The sequence below is a fragment of the Diceros bicornis genome, chromosome 7, assembly GCF_020826845.1.
Source record: "Diceros bicornis minor isolate mBicDic1 chromosome 7, mDicBic1.mat.cur, whole genome shotgun sequence".
Classification (NCBI taxonomy): domain Eukaryota; kingdom Metazoa; phylum Chordata; class Mammalia; order Perissodactyla; family Rhinocerotidae; genus Diceros; species Diceros bicornis.
In genome coordinates, this window is record NC_080746.1 from 40,717,803 (window position 1) to 40,736,278 (window position 18,476).

At 41.1% G+C, this 18,476-nt stretch overlaps 1 protein-coding gene across 1 annotated transcript in view; it reads right to left on the reverse strand.

Annotated features, from left to right (window-relative positions):
* The window catches only part of FAT3 (FAT atypical cadherin 3), a 605,429-nt gene that overhangs the window by 111,585 nt on the left and 475,368 nt on the right, over positions 1 to 18,476 (reverse strand). Inside the window, exons 5-7 of the mRNA XM_058545418.1 lie at positions 13,235 to 13,549; positions 10,651 to 10,861; positions 1,842 to 1,981 (exon numbers count right to left, since the gene is read on the reverse strand). Coding sequence (XP_058401401.1) covers positions 1,842 to 1,981; positions 10,651 to 10,861; positions 13,235 to 13,549 — 666 coding nt within the window. The remainder of the gene's footprint in view (positions 1 to 1,841; positions 1,982 to 10,650; positions 10,862 to 13,234; positions 13,550 to 18,476) is intronic.

Here is an 18,476-nt window from a genome sequence, read left to right on the forward strand (position 1 = left end):
TGGGCATACTGAATTACCAATTCATTCAACTGTTATAAAACCCTGGAGAAAAGTATGGAAATGAATATGGTTCCATGCTTTGTTTGTATTTTATTCAAATATGTCTTGTGTTTTTAAGTGGTGCTAAAATGTTGTGATTGGATATGCTAAAACACGGCTAATTTAAAAAGCCTAATTTAAATTCCCATTTAAAGTGAATGAGCACTAAAGTCTTAGCAATCCTGCAAGTGGGTTGTTGTGTATTAGTCTTTGGGCTTGCTTTTAGATTGTGTGATTCTCATAGGATCTCAACCTTGGGGGCCTTTCCAGTTGTCTTTAGTTTAGTTTTGAAAATTCTCTGAAGCAGTATGAATTTAGGTAGGGTGACTATATAATTTATTACCCTCACTGGGGCAGTTTTGGGAGTGAATGAGATACCATTAATTATTATGCCAGTACAATAGGTATAAATGGGATTCTCTCAGGCAAATAGGGTCATATGGTCATCCTAGGAATGGACATGGGTTGAAGGACCAGGAGTCGTCACATACTGACTGCCTTATCATACGCATGTCACTTCCCCTTTCCGGGTTTCAGTTTATTCAAATGAAAAGTAAAAGGGATATACTAAAACAAACCCTATTGTTTCCTTAAAATTCCACCATTCTATGATTACAAGCAGACTCAAAGGGAAGAGTCTCATATTTTTGGAACAAGCTTCAAACTAAGAGGCAGCTGGGTAGACTAGCACATAAATCCTCCTCTCCCCTTTTTAAAACTACGTGGTTACAAAAGCTTATAGCATATGTTAAATAAATCAGCACCTGCTTACTTCAGGGTTGGCAAAAATTTCATCTTCACTACCTGAAGCATTGTGTTGAGAAGGATTCTGAGGACACATCTGGGCTCAGCGAGAAAAAGGACCTTGATCAATTAGTGGTGGCGTCTGGGGTCATGGGAACGGGAGATAGAGGCAGGGAGGATGGGAAGGGCTACAGGATGTGTGTGTGTGCCCATCCTCTACCATAACTGGCCTAAAGTCTCTGGTGTTAAAATACAAAACAAAAACATCTTCTCATATTTAGGGTAAATCTGCCCCATCTTGATAGCTAACATTGTGTTAGTTTCACCCAGAGATTTTCTCCTCCTCCTTGCTCTCAGTGTCTTTTCATAAGCACTCAAGTAGTGGCGTACAAGCGAGGGTCCTCAACCCTGGCTGCATGTTAGAATCACGTAGGATCTCTGTGGGTGAGACCCAGGCTTCACTGGTTTTAACAACTGCCCCCTCCCCCGCCCCAACAGACCCACAACTAGGGGATTCTACTGTGCACCTAGGATAAAGAACCTCTGGCACAGAGGCTGGGGGGAGTCGGGGCATCTAGATCTCAGTCCTTCTTCTTTATTAAGGCTGTGTGACCTTGGATATACTACTTAGCTTATCTTAGTTTGTAAATGAATTTGGACTCTCAGGTATTTTCTAGCTCTAACTTTCTGTGACTAAAAAATGAGGGGTGAAGAACATCACTCTGTGTTAACTCAGACGATATAGATATCCTCCTCTTCGTAAATTCAAGGAAAGCTGACTTTGTTGTCAAAGAGATAAATCTACAGTAAATGATCAGGAAACAAATACATATCACTCTTCCATGCAGGAACAATCACAACTTCTTAAAAGAGGAAGCTAAGTTATACAATACTGTTGATAGAATCCTTTTTCTAGGTTGTTCTCTCAAATGACTTCTTTTAAACACTAGAAATCCGTGGACATAATTTACTACTTCCAATACATATCTTAGTTGCTTGCGCCTCTGACTTGAGCAGCTCTTTCGGGATTCCCACTACTTAGTAATTCGACATCTTACCTGAGTGACAGCAACATTTGTTCCATCGGTGACTTCCACGCTCATGTTATAGATGGACCTCTGCTCCGCATCCAAAGGTTTTGCAATGACAATAGTCCCAACACCCTTCTCTGCGTCAAAAGAGCTGTCAAAATTCCCCCCTGACGATTTCACAAAAACAACATGAAATTAGCATATCTGAGAAGTTATTACGTGTATTGAAGCATATCCCTTTAAAGGGAGCTCTTATATAGAAATATTTTTTGACAGGCATCCCTATGGCTCAATTTTGTACATCTTAAATGGGACTTATTTATTTCTAAGTTAATTCGTATTTCAAAACACAGCCTCTACAATGCATAACAAATGTCACAAAAAAAGAATGTATCAAACCTCAGCACTAATGTTGGAGTACTGAAGCATAAACTGACTCCATAAAATATTTAGAAAGCTGAAGGCCCTTCAACCCCTTGTGACTTCCATGCTAGGAATCTATAGACCCTTTTGCTTTTCCAAAGTAGATTAAATTCTAAGTAAACAAATAGTCCAATTATTATTAACAAAAATGAGTATACACTCTTAAATCTATTCCAGGATTGATGGTAAACATTTGGTTGGTAGAGTTCATATTCCCTCAATTAGATGTCAGAAATAAAATTATAAATACTAGAAAATAAAAAAAATAAAAAAAATTGAATTTCACATTAAAAATTCTATATCTGCAAATTGGGATATATATATATATATATCTATATATAGAATTTTTTTTTGTCATCTTGACAGTGTGAATTATTTTTTTCTCCCAAAAGGAGAGGGTTTATGGGAGATTTACAAAATAAAATCTGGAAAGAAGTAGAGGAAAATATCAGCTTATGTAACATCAACTTATAAAACAATTAATATACAAGTTTAGAAAACTTTACTTTTCACACCCTGGACCAGGTATGATTCACGATGTGTGAATAATGTGCTTAAGACAACATAGGCCTTGTTGAAATTAGAGTAGATGTTTCCATCTTTGTGAACCAAAGTGCACTTTATGATCTTTCCAAAAATGAAAGATTTTTTAACTGGGAGAGAAGATAGTGGTATAAATGCTGGAATGATTTTAATTAAATATCAGTATATGTTCACAAGCTATTTATTTGATTCCGAAATTTCATGATCTTAATTAATTTTGTTCTTGGACATTAATTTTATTTAATTATAGCACATAGGGCAATGCAATTATTGAATTTCATATTTTAGAAAAGAAATCTTGGCTTCTCTTACATTCAACGTTTCTTTGCATTTGATTTTGCTGATCCATCAATAATACCATATACCATTTCTATGATACTACAATTACAAATGGGCAGATGAGTTAAGAGAAAGGAGAATTTTACCTGAATTACTAGAATTTGACATATAGTGACACAAAATAAATAATATGGTTTACTTCAAAAAAAAATGGTCATATATATTTCAAATACTTATTGCTTGCAGCTGTCATACACACTTAAGATAATTTAATTGCTAGAGAGAACATAATTGCCCTTGACATTTAATTAAAGTTATGGAGGTACCGGGGTACCAGAGAATTGCTTGGAAATGATATATTTTTCAAAAACTTCATCTAAAAAGAGACTCATCTTCCAATTAATATCTTTAATTGATTTACTGAGGAGTGCTAAATGTTAACTCCAAAAAAGGTCTTTTGAAGAACAGGATAAGGAGAAATGGGGGGAAATCTGGGCTGAAAGGGAACAAGCCTTAGGTCACCATGTCTCTTTCAAAGGGAAAGTTTCATTTTAATAACCACATGAAATAAATGATTCAAGTGCTCGAATAACCATCCTAATGAGCAAAGGAAAATTACTTGCTATCAAGTGGTACATTCTGAAAAAAAACTGCCATGGAAACTTTCAAAGAAAGAACATGAAATCACGTAAGACCTCTGTAGAAGGAAAGATGAGAACGCAACTTCTCAAGCCGTTTCTGGTGGGTATGAAATCATATTTTAAATCACACTTAAAATCATCTTTAGAATGTGTTCCTAACCAAGATATTTACTTTCTTAAATCTGAGGGCCGTCATTTTTTTGAGGCGGGGGTGGAGGTAGGGAAAGAACTCATCTTTCAACGTCAATTATTTTAGAAGGTGAAAATTTGTAGGTCAAGGCAAAATAGAAATTATGCAAATTAAAAAACTTTGGTTTGCTCCAGTTTAAAGATGGACAAAAATGAAATTTAGAGAACAGGCAAGCAAAGTCTTCCAGTTTCAGTTACTGTTTCAATATTGCAATCCTATATGCTCTTTCTCGCTGCCTGACACTCCTATTTACCCCAGGGCCCTATATAGAAATACATAATCATTTCGTGTGCTTAGTGGCATAAAATAGACATATTTTACACATGGCATATAGAGTGTGTGCTTTCTTATTAGTCATTTTTCATATCAAAAACATCTTTGGCTACTTTTATGGTTGTAATTTTTTATGGTTCTCTCTCTTCCTGCACGTGTGCTTGTGTGTATCTCCCTCATTCACCTTTCCTGTTTCAAAGATTCTAGTCCAGAAACTTCTAAAGTAGGGAGATAGACAAAGAGAAAGCAGATCAAGGAGTGCATGAGAGAGCCTGCAAAGCGTCTCTCAGTCCATCAGCATGGCCAGCAGCCTCAGATACTCACTTCTAGGGCATTTGCTCCTAGTTAAACCAATATTTCGTGTAAAACAAGGCTCCCCAAATCTTCCCTGAGTTTTAAAATGAATTTCTGACAAGGGACACAGAATCTAGACCAGCAGTTCACCATCAACCTTCAGGCAATATAATAACCTACCACTTAAGCATCCCATTTCATAAATGACTCCATATCTCTCCCCCAGGGCTCATTTTTCAGGCTCCCTTTTAGCCTGAAAGGTGATTTCATTTCATAGGAAACCATGTCCAATTCATCTGGGGTGAGAATATCAAATGGAAGGAGTCCATTTTCACTAGCGGCTTTCTGTTTAAACAAGATGTGCTTCCTCAGAGCCAGTAACACAACATGCAAAGCCAGAGTATGTTGGTGCAGCAGCATTAGGCTAAACAAAAGGTGGGGAAGAGGGAGGACACCGCCGAGCTGGTCTGAGTTTCAACAAAGTGGGAAATTAGAAAAGTCACAGCCTGAGCGTTGCTGCAGGGGTATGCGGCAGAGATGGTTAAAAGCGAGGTTGTGAACAGCCCACATAACAGATAATTCATGTCAGGGACATTTCTCTGTGACCTTTTTCGGTCAAGACCGGCGTAATAGTGTAAACACAGAGAAGAGGGAGATTGGATTTCTATTGGGTTCTGAAGTTAAACATAGCAAATTGGAATGTCCTAAAAAGCTTTAAAAATGGGACAAGAGTAAAAATACATTGAGCCAGCAGTTACTGCTGGATTGTGCTGGGCAGCAGAGTGTTGGGTCACAATTTAGTCAAATTTTTCTTCAAAGAGGGTACAAAGCATCACCATCTCTCCATGAAGAGATCCAATGGTGAATATCACACTACTTCTCCTTTCAAGAGGCTTCCAGGCCCCACTCCTAGCATATGATTCAATCCCATTCTATGTGTAATTGTAAAAATATCAACCAAAATCTAGTAGTCACCAGGGGGGAAGTGTTATGTGAGAAGCTTCCAAAACACTGAGCTGATGAATCTCAATGCATTAAGGGAGTCGTTCACAAGCTGTTCATTCACGTTCAGCATGTATACCGAACTTAAGGAAAAATGCTAAAAACTAGTTACGGTTTGATTATGAATAATTTTCTGCCTTGGAATGAAGCAAGCACAGTACAGGGCTGAAAAGGATATAAACATGGAAGGCAGGAGATGTGGGGTGGAGATCAGGAAACAGTGGCAGCAAGGAAAATCCTTTATAGAATCTGGTTTAAAATCCATTTTCTTAAAACTATTAATATACAAAGTGTTGTATAGGCTTTTTACTATTTTCCTAAAGTCTCTTCAGATGTGCTCCTACGGACTGTATTGGGAGGCCTGTTTGGGACCAAATTAGGAATGAAGTGCAGAATAGGAGAAACGAGATGTTTGATGTCAAACGAACGACTTGAGCAAGCGTCACCCCGATGGAGGAACAGCTGTATTAGAAATGGTATACAGACACGGCTTCTCTCAGGAGGGATGGATAAGAGTTTTGTAATGAAGAAATATGGCCACTTGGTTAGAGAAGACCCAGAGATGTCCAAGCTCTAATGAGAGAACAGGGCTGCTGCTGGTGCTATCAAAGGCTTTAACTTGCCTACTTGATCCAACCTTAATAAGGGATGGCTCCATTGAGGACAAGATTCAAGAAGGACAGGTATAAGTTTATGAGACAGAAGCAGCCAGGAACCCAAAGTCTGCAGGAATCTACGACAAACTAAGGGTCAAGGTCGTCTTTATGTACCTGCAACACAGGAAGGTATTTTGGCGAGAGTTGGACCTATGTGCCAGCTCGCACCACCAGAGAATTATTTTCAAAGAACAGCCTTTCTCCTCCACATACATTGGGTGAGGGAAATAAACAAGGATATTTTAAGTGCTTATCATCTACAAGAAAAACCATTTTTCTAGTCTAAGTCAGGTGAAAAGCTAGAAAATTGGGTGGCAGGATCCCTCATGAAACTGTGGGTAAAAAGGAATTGTTTGACATGTGTAATAATGGTGGTCTTTACCATACAAATATTTGCCATTGGGATAAAGATAGGGGGACCAAACTGTGAACCAGACTGCATGCATGTTAGAGAGTATGTAAATCAAGGAGCTGCTGAGCTGAAATCATAGTCTCCTGAGAAGTGTGAAGATATGTGGGAAAACCACAAAGGATTACGGGTTATGTTTTTTCCCTTCATTTTCTTTCCCTTTTAACACAGAGGAGGAACATGCTGTGCGTTGGGCTGTTTAAACACAGAATAGCTGAACTTGATTAGGTTTCCTTTTAATTACAGCTTTCTTAACTCGGTTACAAGTAGGGCTTCTGTTTCTGGAAGCTAAGAAGAGTCTAGCTACGTAACATCGTAAGCAGTGGTCTCTTCGGTGGCACAAGCAAGTGACTGGCAGATTCTTGGTTTCAGGGTCCAGACTTAGGAACAAAATCTTGCTCACCACACAGTTTTCGTGAATTCATATTATGGTGGGAGGAAAAGAAATGCAGTTAAACAAGAATTGGGTAGATTTGGAAATATGGAAATGAGGAGACTATACGCTCATGGGAAACAGCATGCTGAAATACTATTTCTGCTGACTTAGTGAGAATTCATTTATTATAGCACTTGTCAGCTGTAAGTGCTAGGCCAGGATGTTGTATGCTGTGTAACCCTGAGTGTCTGTACAGGCTTCTGAATGCACTAGGTCTATAATGGAATCAAATACTGACTCCTCGTGGAAGATGCATAAGAATATTTTCCCAGGCAAGACCTACACTTAAACCGGAGACCTCATTTCAGATCCATGCCGACGTTACACGCCTCATGTCTATTCTCAGCATTCAACTATAGTACACTGCTAAGTTTTTTAAGCATTGAGAAGCATTATTCTCTTTCTTTTCCCTCTCTATTTGCTTGGCCAGGGAAGATGCTTAGGTAAGGAGGAAGGGAAGAGAGAGAGGCGAGTTTCGATGGCCGAGGATAAATAAGCAAGAAATCATGAAAGTGAGAATGAAACATCTGACTATGATAAAGAAAACACTAGGTTTTTAGACAAAGGGAAAGATGTTGTCAGCAGATTGAAAAAAAATGACTTTGTTAGATTAGAAAAGATTTTCAAAAGGGGATTTTGGTAGAAGGGGGACCATACTGATACTGAAAGCAACCAGCACCAGGGGAAAAGATTTTACTTTCACGGTGAAATAAAGAGTTGGCGTTTCAAGATGTTGCTGGCTGGATGCGGGGATGGAAACAAAATCATGTTCTGTTTGGGCATCTAGCTCAGTAAGTTCAATTTGTAGGAGAAGCTCAGCTAGATGTTACCAGATCTACAGAGAAATCTCTGTGATGGAAGTATCGCAGACCAGAGGTCCTCATTAAGAGAACTACTTGGCAGACTGAAACCGAGAGGATTCTACAGGAAGAGTATAGCATTTAGAAACAAAGATGGAGAAACATGAAAACTAGTGCTACGTTTTTGATAATGATTCCTGGATGTATATTTGGAGTAGTCTAAAGGGACTCCTTCCATGGAGGGCTCTTATCTATAAACCGCCCCTCTCTTCTTAGACTAGTTCTCATTTTGTCAAAGGTGCTCTGGTTGCTATGGCTGGGAATACAGTGGAAGATCACACTGACTCTGGTTTAGTCTCAGGAGGTATCAACAGGGTTAAGGCATTGGCTGCCTGGGGCATCTCCATCGGTCACCATCATTTATTCCGCTCACCCTAGGTAGGGAGCAACAGAAGCACTGGGAGGAGGAAGGGATGAGGAGGCATGGGCCTTGACTTTAAGGGTTAAGAATGGAAATAAGATAAACACAAATGAAAATATCCAAGAGCACTGATAATGCTGACATGAAAAATGTGCAAGTAAGGTTACACGCAGCACCACTAAGCATATTTACCTACACACAATCATACACACACACATGCAGGAATGCTGAGGAATTGCAAAATTGACTTCGATAACTGGCGTCAGATGGCTGGTCAGACTGAGCATAAGAGAAAGGTGTGCTTATATAGGATTTTTGAAGTGGCGTACAAGCAAGGGTATCCTGGGGTGGATGGGAGTGGTAGTGGGATGTGCTGCAGGTCAGGAGGTTGTGTGCATGGATCATGCAAGGGAGGGAAGCAGTGCTGTTGAGCTACAGAGGTGTTTGCAAACTGGAGTGCTGGGTAGGAGGGAGATAAACTGGTGGCTGATGAGAGAGGGCAACCCATTCCTACTGCTCAGGATAGCACATGGAGTCCTGTTGCCTGTTGGCTTTTGACTGCACTCTTCTTTGGGCTATTTAAAAGAAGTCACTATTGCACATGCTCCTGGAGGCCCAGCACCAGGGACACATATTGAAACTGAGATGCATCTTCTATGACTCCGATTGGGGGTGGTAGTGAAGGAATCACCGAAGGTGATAGCACAGACAACTAGGCAATGCATATGTCTAACCCTTTGTTTCACCAGGAAAGAAGATGCTGCATCAGTTAGTAACTTAATGAGCTGAAAATTACTGAGAAGATACAGAAGCGGAGACATCTTTCATGGATCAGAAGAGGTTCTATTTCAAATGCGTTGTGGTGACATAGAAGGAGTTGAAAGCTTGGAATGAGGATGTCATGTACAGGGATGGTGTGATTAATGCCAATTAAGCAAAACAAAGATGTTCTACTGTCATTCCATAAAATGAAATATGTAGGAAACAAGCCCTTTCTTTTTGGGAGTTCAGAGGACCCTCTACTGAGGTTTGATTGGGGCCCATGTGGTAATCTTTCTCTGTGCCTCATTAAAACAGATGTGAATGTTCTAAATGCTTCCCCCAGATCCAGCCATGCCTGGGAAGAGAGGCAGGTTCCTGCCCACCCCATCCAGTCAGTGACATGAGGAAGGAAATGATTCCCCCAGACCAGCTCTCTGGGTTCCCTGCCTCCCACGGAGAAGCGTGGGAAGTCAGCTCCTGCTGAACCCAGTGTCGGATCCGGGGCTGGCACACTTTCCCCTCTCTCCTCTTAGCAAAAGCCCGTTTTGTTTCCCGGTCCTCAGCACTTATTTCCTCTCCACCGCCTCTCCCTGCCAGTTTGTGGAGGGCAGGAGAGCTGTTTTATCCTCTCCTCTTGCAGCCTGGTGTGCTTGCTTGCTTGCTTTCAAGGAATTTAAAGGTTGGCTCCCAAGGTCTATCCTGCATGCTTCCATCTGCTTTCTCTATTCAGCTCGTGTGGGAAGCTCTCAATGGCTATATATCTAGGTTCGATTTCCTGCCCTTCCTTTTGTGGACAGCAGCCAGGGGACTCTTCCTGGGGGGCTTTTTGGTCTATGAATGGCACGACTGCTGCAAAACAGAGGGTTGGGATATATTTGCATTTATTTTTCAGTTGGAAAAGGCCCAGTGAAATAAACCAACCTATCAAAAGATAAAAACAAAACAAGAAGCCCACATACCTCAAAAGCAAAGAAAAAAAACTAAAATTAATTAAAACACCCCCCTTCCCCCTCCAAATCCAAACCCCATCAAACCTCGAACCAAGGAGTCACTGGATACCAGTAAGGCAATAGCTGTTAGAGGCATGTATGAAATCTGTGGGCTGCACTTCAGCCTGTCACCGGCAGTTATGAAAGATGTAATTTAATTTGTTTAAAAAAAAACCGTAAAAGGCAGCTTGGATAGCTGTATTTTAGCAAATGTGTTTGCACTAAGGGTACCTTCTGTTGAACAGTTCTGCCCACAAGCTGTCTGTAGAATATAGAACATCTCTCGAGCATGCTTGCCACCTTGAAGCAGGGTAGTCGGGAGCAGAAAAAAAAAAGAACAGAATGCAGAAAAAAGGTGAAGAAAAAGAGAGAAATGAAGGACAGCAAGTCTAGTACCATCAATACATTTAGAAATGAGATTAGCCAAGTGTGACAATAGAATTTAAATGACACACAGAAAGACATTAAGGCTGCAGTAAATAACATACTATGGAAAATCCAGCCAGAGAGCACTTTCTGCTCAGCTTAGCTACACAGTTGGAACGAAAGCACAGGTCGATTATTCATTTTACTGGCTCTTTTGCATTCCAGCGCTGTACATTTTTTAATCTTAGCACTAATCGTTAGCAGGTTTTTTTTTTTTTTTTTTTTTTTGCTAGTTGCTCCAAACAGTCAATGATTACATTGCTCAATACTTCTCTAGAGGACTCAAACTTACCAACTATGTCAAACCACAGAGGCGTGTTAGCTGGCTGCACAGATACCACCCCCACAATCTCCGTGACTCTATCGCTTTCCATGACTGTGAAGTTATAAAACGGCTCATCGAAGGTCAACGGTATAGGTGAAGGGGGTGGTTTCTTAATCCACTCAATGTGGAGGCGGGCCGTGGAGGATTTCTGTGGGCGCCCATTGTCCACCGCCTTTATCTACTCACACACGGAGAGAACACAGAAAGATGTCTTAGAGTTTGGATCCTTGCGCAAGTTTAGATCTGTCACTCACATGTCATTAGGCCGAGAGCCCATCCTCGTCACCGTGGCAGCAAGGGGAAGAAGAGAATGGAGATCTGGGAGAATGGACCCGTGAATTGGGGGAAACGACTTAGTCACATAGGGGCCCCACACCACACTTGCCAGAAGGTGATTTGAACTACTGCCAACCTTACAGATGTGGAAAACTTGAAAAACAAATGTTGCACTTACAATTTTTAGTGTTTTATGGTCATGAATGATAGTTATATGAGTAGGAATAGCCAATTTGATTCCTTATACCTCTGGTGGTGATGCTTGAAAGGGAATAAAGTGCATTGTAAATCTTTACTTAAGTGTGAATGATGTGTGTGTGTGAGAGTGTGAGAGAGAGAGAGTGCGGTCGGGTTTGCATCTCCTTTCCTCTCCTTTATTCTGGAGAAGCACTCCACTCACACAGAATCCCAGAAGGCTGATGGGAGTTGGTGTGGGAAAGGCAGCAGCCTTGCTCTAACCACCTTAGAGGCCCTTCAGTTATGCGAGCTCTGAGGGGGTGAAGGAGAGCTCTCTTGGTGGAAGCAGGGAATCCTGGAGACAGCAGGGTGAGGAGGAGGGTGCTCAGGTCTCTTCTCCATGGTCTGATAGAAGGGCTGAGGAAAGCATATCCCCTCACTCAGCTGAGCAGGGTGAATTGTAATGATGTACTGCACTTAAATGAGGGCATCAAGTCCAACAAGCAGAAACAACAAGCAGAAATAGAAAATTAAAAAATCAAAATTTTAAAAAAGAAGTTTTAACTATTACATTAAAAATAACATTTATAGGTGCAGGGCTAATAGTTATAGCCTTTAAAAACAGTGACAACTCATAGCACCCTAATGCTATGTGCTAATAGTTGGTCACTTTGCCCCAGAAAATTCCTGTGAGAAGACAGACTCTGAAGGATAGATGTCTTAGATAAGGTTTCTTAGCCTGAGACAGGGATTTGAATACAACTGATTTTGATTGGGGGTGGGAGGTCGGGGGTGGGGTAGTGTTCTCAGGAGAAAGGGAATGAAGAAAGCAGGATGGCCAGGGGAAGATGCTAAGCAAGGATGTGGTCTCAGCTGAAGTCTAACCTCTGCCTGATCCCATGGGGAGCTCTGTGTCATTAATTGCACCACAGAATTGGATCTACCTGGAGGCAAGGGGGTTGGACTTCTGTATCTGGTGTCAGTCAGTCATTGGCTGTGGGCTGCTGGGTTGGATCAGGAGTGTGGAACCTCTTGGGCCAAGAAGTTCAGCCAAGGACAACTCTCTGGAGAAGGGGGCAGCTATGAGCCTTTAGCAGTTGAGGGCTAGTGGCACCAGTCTGGCACAGGGGATCTGGTGAGGCATAACAGTATCCACTATAATCCATCCAGTCCTCAAAGATTCCCGTTGGTAAGTCTCACACAACTGTAATAGCACATGTTACATCAGAGCTTCTAATAGCAGAAACAGGGCTAGTTTTTTACTATCTTCTTTTTCTCAGCCTACTTTTCTGGATACACTGCTGAGCAGGGAAAGGAACCCAAGTCCAGACCATAGGAGTGAAAAGATAAATCAAGGGACTCAGACCATCCTTTAAAATAATAAAGGATTGACTGTATATAGCAGAGAAGGCTGAGGACTAAGAGAAGGATGGCCAATGGCTCTAACTCTTGACATTTGTTGGGACCTGGAAAGTGCCCATCACTTCTAAGGATGACCAGTCCCGTTTCTGGCATAAGTGGTACATGTCTAAAGTGGTTGGGGGTGGGGGGAACACCATATATAACTCCCTTAGATATGGGAATTTAAGTTTTTATTTGAGATGGTGCTCATGTTTGTTTTTATTTTTACTTTTATAACAATGAAAAATTTAGTCACTTTTTACTTGAGATGTTTTCCTTTTTACAGGGTAAACATAGCTGTGATGTGTGTCTCGCAATCTACACAGCTAAATTCATGTTCTATTTCATTGTCAAGAATTACAAAAGTTGTTTTCTTTGGGAAGTCTTGGGGACACATTGAGTGATATGTTCAGTTTACACCTATGCTCAGTACCTTGAAATGATTTAGGGCCACAGGAAGAGTGGTTGAGTACGTCACAGAGCAGGCTGTGGACTGGGAATGGGGAAGTTTGCTGATAGGACCCAACCAAAGGAAACGGTCTCATTATTTAAGAATATCACTGAAACAGAAAGTAGCCTTCCACAGCCATATGGCTGCACTTTTTACTCTAAATATTTATTGCTTAAAGGAATATACACAAATAAGAAAGTAACTCCTGCCCCCCGTTAATGTTATTGAGGTTCAGAAAAATCTTACCGTTAGAATGTCATAACTCCCTGCTGTAAATTGCTTTCTGGAAGAAACCATGCCAGTTTTAGGGTCAATAAAGAACTTTCCATCATCATTTCCATCCACGATACTGTAGGAGATTTCTGCGTTGGACCCCTCATCTCTATCGAACGCAAAAGCTCTATAAATGGGTTCTCCCCTCTTCTTCCGGTCGCGCTCGGGCAGCTTGATCTGGTAGACTTTCTCTGGGAACTGGGGCTTGTTGTCATTTTCATCCAGAACCTGAACCACCACCCAAATTGTTGACTGTTTTGGAGATGAACCACCATCTGTCACGGTCACCTGAGTTTTGAAAGAGCAAGCATTTTACAATCAAAAAGGAGAAAAATTTTTCTCATCATTCCTCCCCCTGCCCACTCCACAAAACGTCTGTTCTGTGCCTTAGAACACCTCAACTTTTCTCATTCCTCTAGTTCACGTCAAATGCATAACTTTTCATAGTTCATCCATAAAAGCAGGGGAATGCCCAAAATCCAGTAATGGAAATCAATGGTGAAAGGATAGGAGGGAGGTAATGCCCCCGTTGTGGCGTGGAGTGGAGATGGAGAAGAAATAGGACTGACTTCACAAAATGTGCCAGCTTCTATAGACTTAGTGGACCCAAAATATGCACCCCTATCAGACACGAAAAGTACTATAACCATATGTTAAACCATAGGTATTTCTTCCAATCCTTGGACAATATTATCATCATCGAAATTCTTTCAGTATTCATTTTTTCTTTCTTTTCCATCTCCACGGAAAATTTCATTTTTACATTCTCACTGAACAAAAGAAAACTCTGATATATACTTCACAATTTTGATGGCTGGCTGTAAGTACATTTGACAGTTCAAATATGTTTTTAAGTCACAGAATAATTTATTTTCCTCCTGGGAAATGGGGGGGAGGTTGGACACCCCTTCCCATATTTCTGAGATACTATTGTTACGTGTGTCTGTGAAAATTGAGAGAGAGGAGAGAAATGAAGAGCACGTATATAAAGAATTTGCAAGGCAGATATAAAAAGTCTTTGAGTCAGTGTGAATAATCTTCTTCTTGGTCATAATGATGATAATCACTATCATATTAATATTTAATGTGAGGATGCTGTGACAGTTTATAAAGCACTCTTCCATGCATGATCTCACTCACTTTCCAAAACACCCTCTTTAGTAAGAGGAGCATATTTATTTATTCCTATTTTACAGATGAGAAAACCAAGGTTCAGAGGTCCCATTGTTACTAAGTGCTAAAGCCAGGTATTGAATTTTTGGTAATTCTTAATATTCTGTTTACCTAAAAAATCTGGAAGAACCTATATTTAATCCTTAAATCATTACCTTGAATGAGACAGCTTATTACCTCAAAATATATATTCGGAGGCTGGAAGGAACATAAAGATGCTCTCAGCATCGATAGGAGAAAACAACAGTGAATTACAGCACCTGGTCATCCAGTTTTTCACCTAATAAAGCAATCTGACAGGAATAACAGAATAAAAAAAGGCCAAAAATGTGGGAAAATAAATTAAAGGCCTTTTGCAAAATGAAACTGCAAGCTAGTTCAGTTTCTCTTACAAGTTGCCTAGGAGGATGGCTTTAATAGATCTAAGATAAATTTTCATAGGAAGTTCTTGCTTTCTTTGAAAAATCAATCAAGTTTCCTTTCAAGGTTATTTTCCCAATTGGTTTGTTATGTTTCACAAAAGAAACACGTCAGGGCCAATATGTGCCAAGGTTGGATTTTGACTCTTGAGCTAATTCCCGGATACACTGAGTTCTGAAGAGGCACGTTCTGCTGCTGCAGCTGAACTAAAATGTTATACTCCCAGGTGAGCTGTGTTGACCAAAACACGTTGATTTCTTGGCTGCTCAACTCCTCTGCCTCTCTTTTCTGCTTGACCAGCCTCTTTCCAAATCCAGACAACTCTCACTGTCTTCACCAGGCACAAAATACCTCCTGATTGCTTATCAATAAATGCCCAGCAATGGGCTCCAAGATGGAGTTCTGGTGCTGCTCCAGGGCCAGGTGGCTGCCAAGGAAAGGAGAGACCCTCTTGGTTGAGGTTCACCACTCATTCGAGGGTCCTGCTGCTGTAAATATGCTTTCTTTTGGAGTAGACCTGGATTTACAAACGCAGGTTTCGAGGTGTCTGCTTACAGGCAGGGAAGGGTGGCAGCTGCCCAGGCTCATGAAGCAGCTCCCAGGTGTGCTATGGGGAGTGGGGTCACCTATGTCACCACCTCACCTCAAGCACCCAGCTCTCTTGCTCACTCAGGCCACTCAGGGAGCCTTAGGTCCTCGAACATACTCTCTTCCATCTTGGGGCTTTTGCACATGCCTTCCTCTCTCCTTGGAGTGCTCTCCCCACCCCTTCTCCTGGATCTTGGCTACTCATTCTTTAGATCCAGCTGAAATGTCATTTCCTCAGGGATGCTTTCTCTGACCTATCAGGCCAAGTGCCAGCTCCCACTCTATCTCCCTCCTGAATTATGTACTCTCAAATAATCCAATATTTTTCTTGCATAACATTTACTGTTGTGAAAATTAATTAAATACATGATTCTCCACCTAAGTGGATATGCTACATAAGGGTAACAACAGACTTTGCCTGTTTTCTTCACTGCTCTCACCCCTGTGTCAAGCTACACAGGCAGAACATGCTCCACAAATGCTTATTCAGGTCCTACTTGGACAATCTCTTTAGTCAAAGCAGTCTCAGCTTATAAAACCTTTGTAGATCATTCAAGGCCCTTTACCCCAAGCTGCCTTTTTGCCCGTAACCCCTCCATTTCCTTGGTGTCAACTACCACCTTGATGCTGATAATTCCCCAGCGTGTACTCTTGTGCCTGAGCCTCGCTCCGCATCTCCAAACCAACATGTTCAACTAATTACTAGGCATGTACTCTCCGGATCTCTCACATGTACTCAACAACCCAAAATTCACAGACTGAAATCATTACCCTCGAGCTTCTTCCTTTTCCTATTTTCATGGTCTCAATGAATGACACCCCCATCTACTCAGACACAGGTCTACACCAGAATCCTGGGCATCCATCTAGAGTCCCTGCTCTGTCTATCCACATCCAACCGAACTTGGAGGCCAGCAGGTACCTCTCATGTATATCTCCTCTGTCACACTGCCCTAGGACAGATCTTGTTTGTATCTTGCTTGCACTGTCACAGTAGCGTCCTGCCTCCCTGCCTCCAGCCTTTGCCTTTGCTGTAAAGTCTCATTTCTTCCTCAAAAATCTGATCATGTCATTGACACACATAATGCCCTTTGGGGGCTCCTTGAGGACAAGGATCTGGCTGGCCTTGATTATCACCATGCACTATCCACATTTTTCCTGCCCTCTATGCCCGGTTATACTGTGAGCCTGGGAAGTCTTGATTATGTCATGCTCATACACCTCCATTCCATTGCACAGCTGTTTCCATGGAATGCCTTCTCTTGGGAACACACTTGACTCATTCTAGAAGCTTCAATTCAAACACTCCTTCTTCTGCAAAGCCATGCCTGCCTCCTGCAGACTGATGAAGGCTCCCTCACCATGCTCCCACTCTGTTGAGTGCGTAGCTCCAGGATACTAATTATCATCCTGTGTTTTTAAGTGTCCGTTTGCTTGTTGATCTCTATTCAATACTTTCAGACCATGAGCAACCTGAGGTCAGGGATTGTCTCTTATTCATTGTGATGTTCTTGTACCTGGTACAGCTAGGTGCCCAATAAATGTTGTTGAACGAAATTAAGAATTAATTTACCCAAAACTCTTCCCTATGAAAATTAATTGGGAAAACATCCGGATACTAAAAGGTCTCTGTTTCTTCATCCATAAGAAATGAAGAGATTCATAACATAGGATTTCCCAAGTTCTTCTTGCTCTATGATCCTATGAATGGGGGTCAGGTAGAGGTACACACAATTTTAACCATGCACTCTCGGGTTCATGCCCACCTTATGCCCACCTATGCTCACCTGGAACACTGAGAACACTACCAATCCCATGATTGGTAGTAATGATTTCTAGCCACTTCCAAAACTGCTGGTCATTGTGGACACTTATTCACAATCTACTGAAAGGATCTATTTATGTGTTTGGCTCCTTCAGTACATTGTGAGCTACTCATAGGCAGGGACCTTGTCTTTTTCATTTCTTTTCATTGACCCTAGTGTACTCTTGACAAATGTTTGCTGTACTGAACTATGTCGTTGCTGACCTCAAAGTCTTAATTTCCGTTATTATTTTTTAGACCCATTCAGGTGTCTGGCCATGTTTGTACCTGGAATATAAATCATTGATGATTCCATCAGATTCTCAGGGCTCAGCCTATCATGTGGAATTAGCCTATATGCAAGGACTAGCAGCACTGGAGATCGAAGTAAAACTAACTGAGATAAATTCCTGTCCTCTTCTCCTGTGCATCATTTTTTATTAATGATGCAAAGAATTAGATATTGTTTAAAAAATATCCATTTGTCCTCTTGCTCTGCCACAACCTGACAAGAGGACATCAAGCCACCCTAACCTAAATTTTCTATTCTCATCATCAATCAATAATCAGTGGTTCAGCAATTAATCAAAAGCCTGAAAGATTAATTTCATTAGGTGCGTACAGCTAGCATCTAACGAAAGGAACCACAAACAGTTCAGTCCCGCTGAAAGGATAGTATAACCCATTTCGATATTCTGTGGTGCCCTTGTGATCTGTGAATACCAGGCAGAGCCAGAGGCGGGCAGCATGGCACAATGGACTATGATGACAAAATTACAAAGAGGAACATGTTTTTAAGTCTATTCCTGGAAGATGTAAGAGGTTTATAGGAACAAAAATGGATGGACATTGAGAATTCTGGAGTTACAGCAGCTGGTGGCAGGTCACACTTCTCACTCAGTGAAATTGCCTGAAGTATTTATTTTTGCTGTGTCTCTCTCTCCAGTAGAATACGAGTACTATGTAAGCTGCCTGAGAGCTGAGACCTTATGTCTCATCCGCTGCCTAGTCCCCAGAGATTACAAGAGTATCTTAGAATATACTTAATATTTCTAAGATGGAGTTCAATTCTGGTATTCTCCTCAACTATTAATTCATCATAAATGGCTATTTCCAGGATATTATATTTAAAGTTGTAAATCTCTCTTCAAAGATTACATATCCCCCTCCCCTGCTTTATATTTGTCCTTAATAATTTATCATTATCTCTATATACTATATATTTCGCTT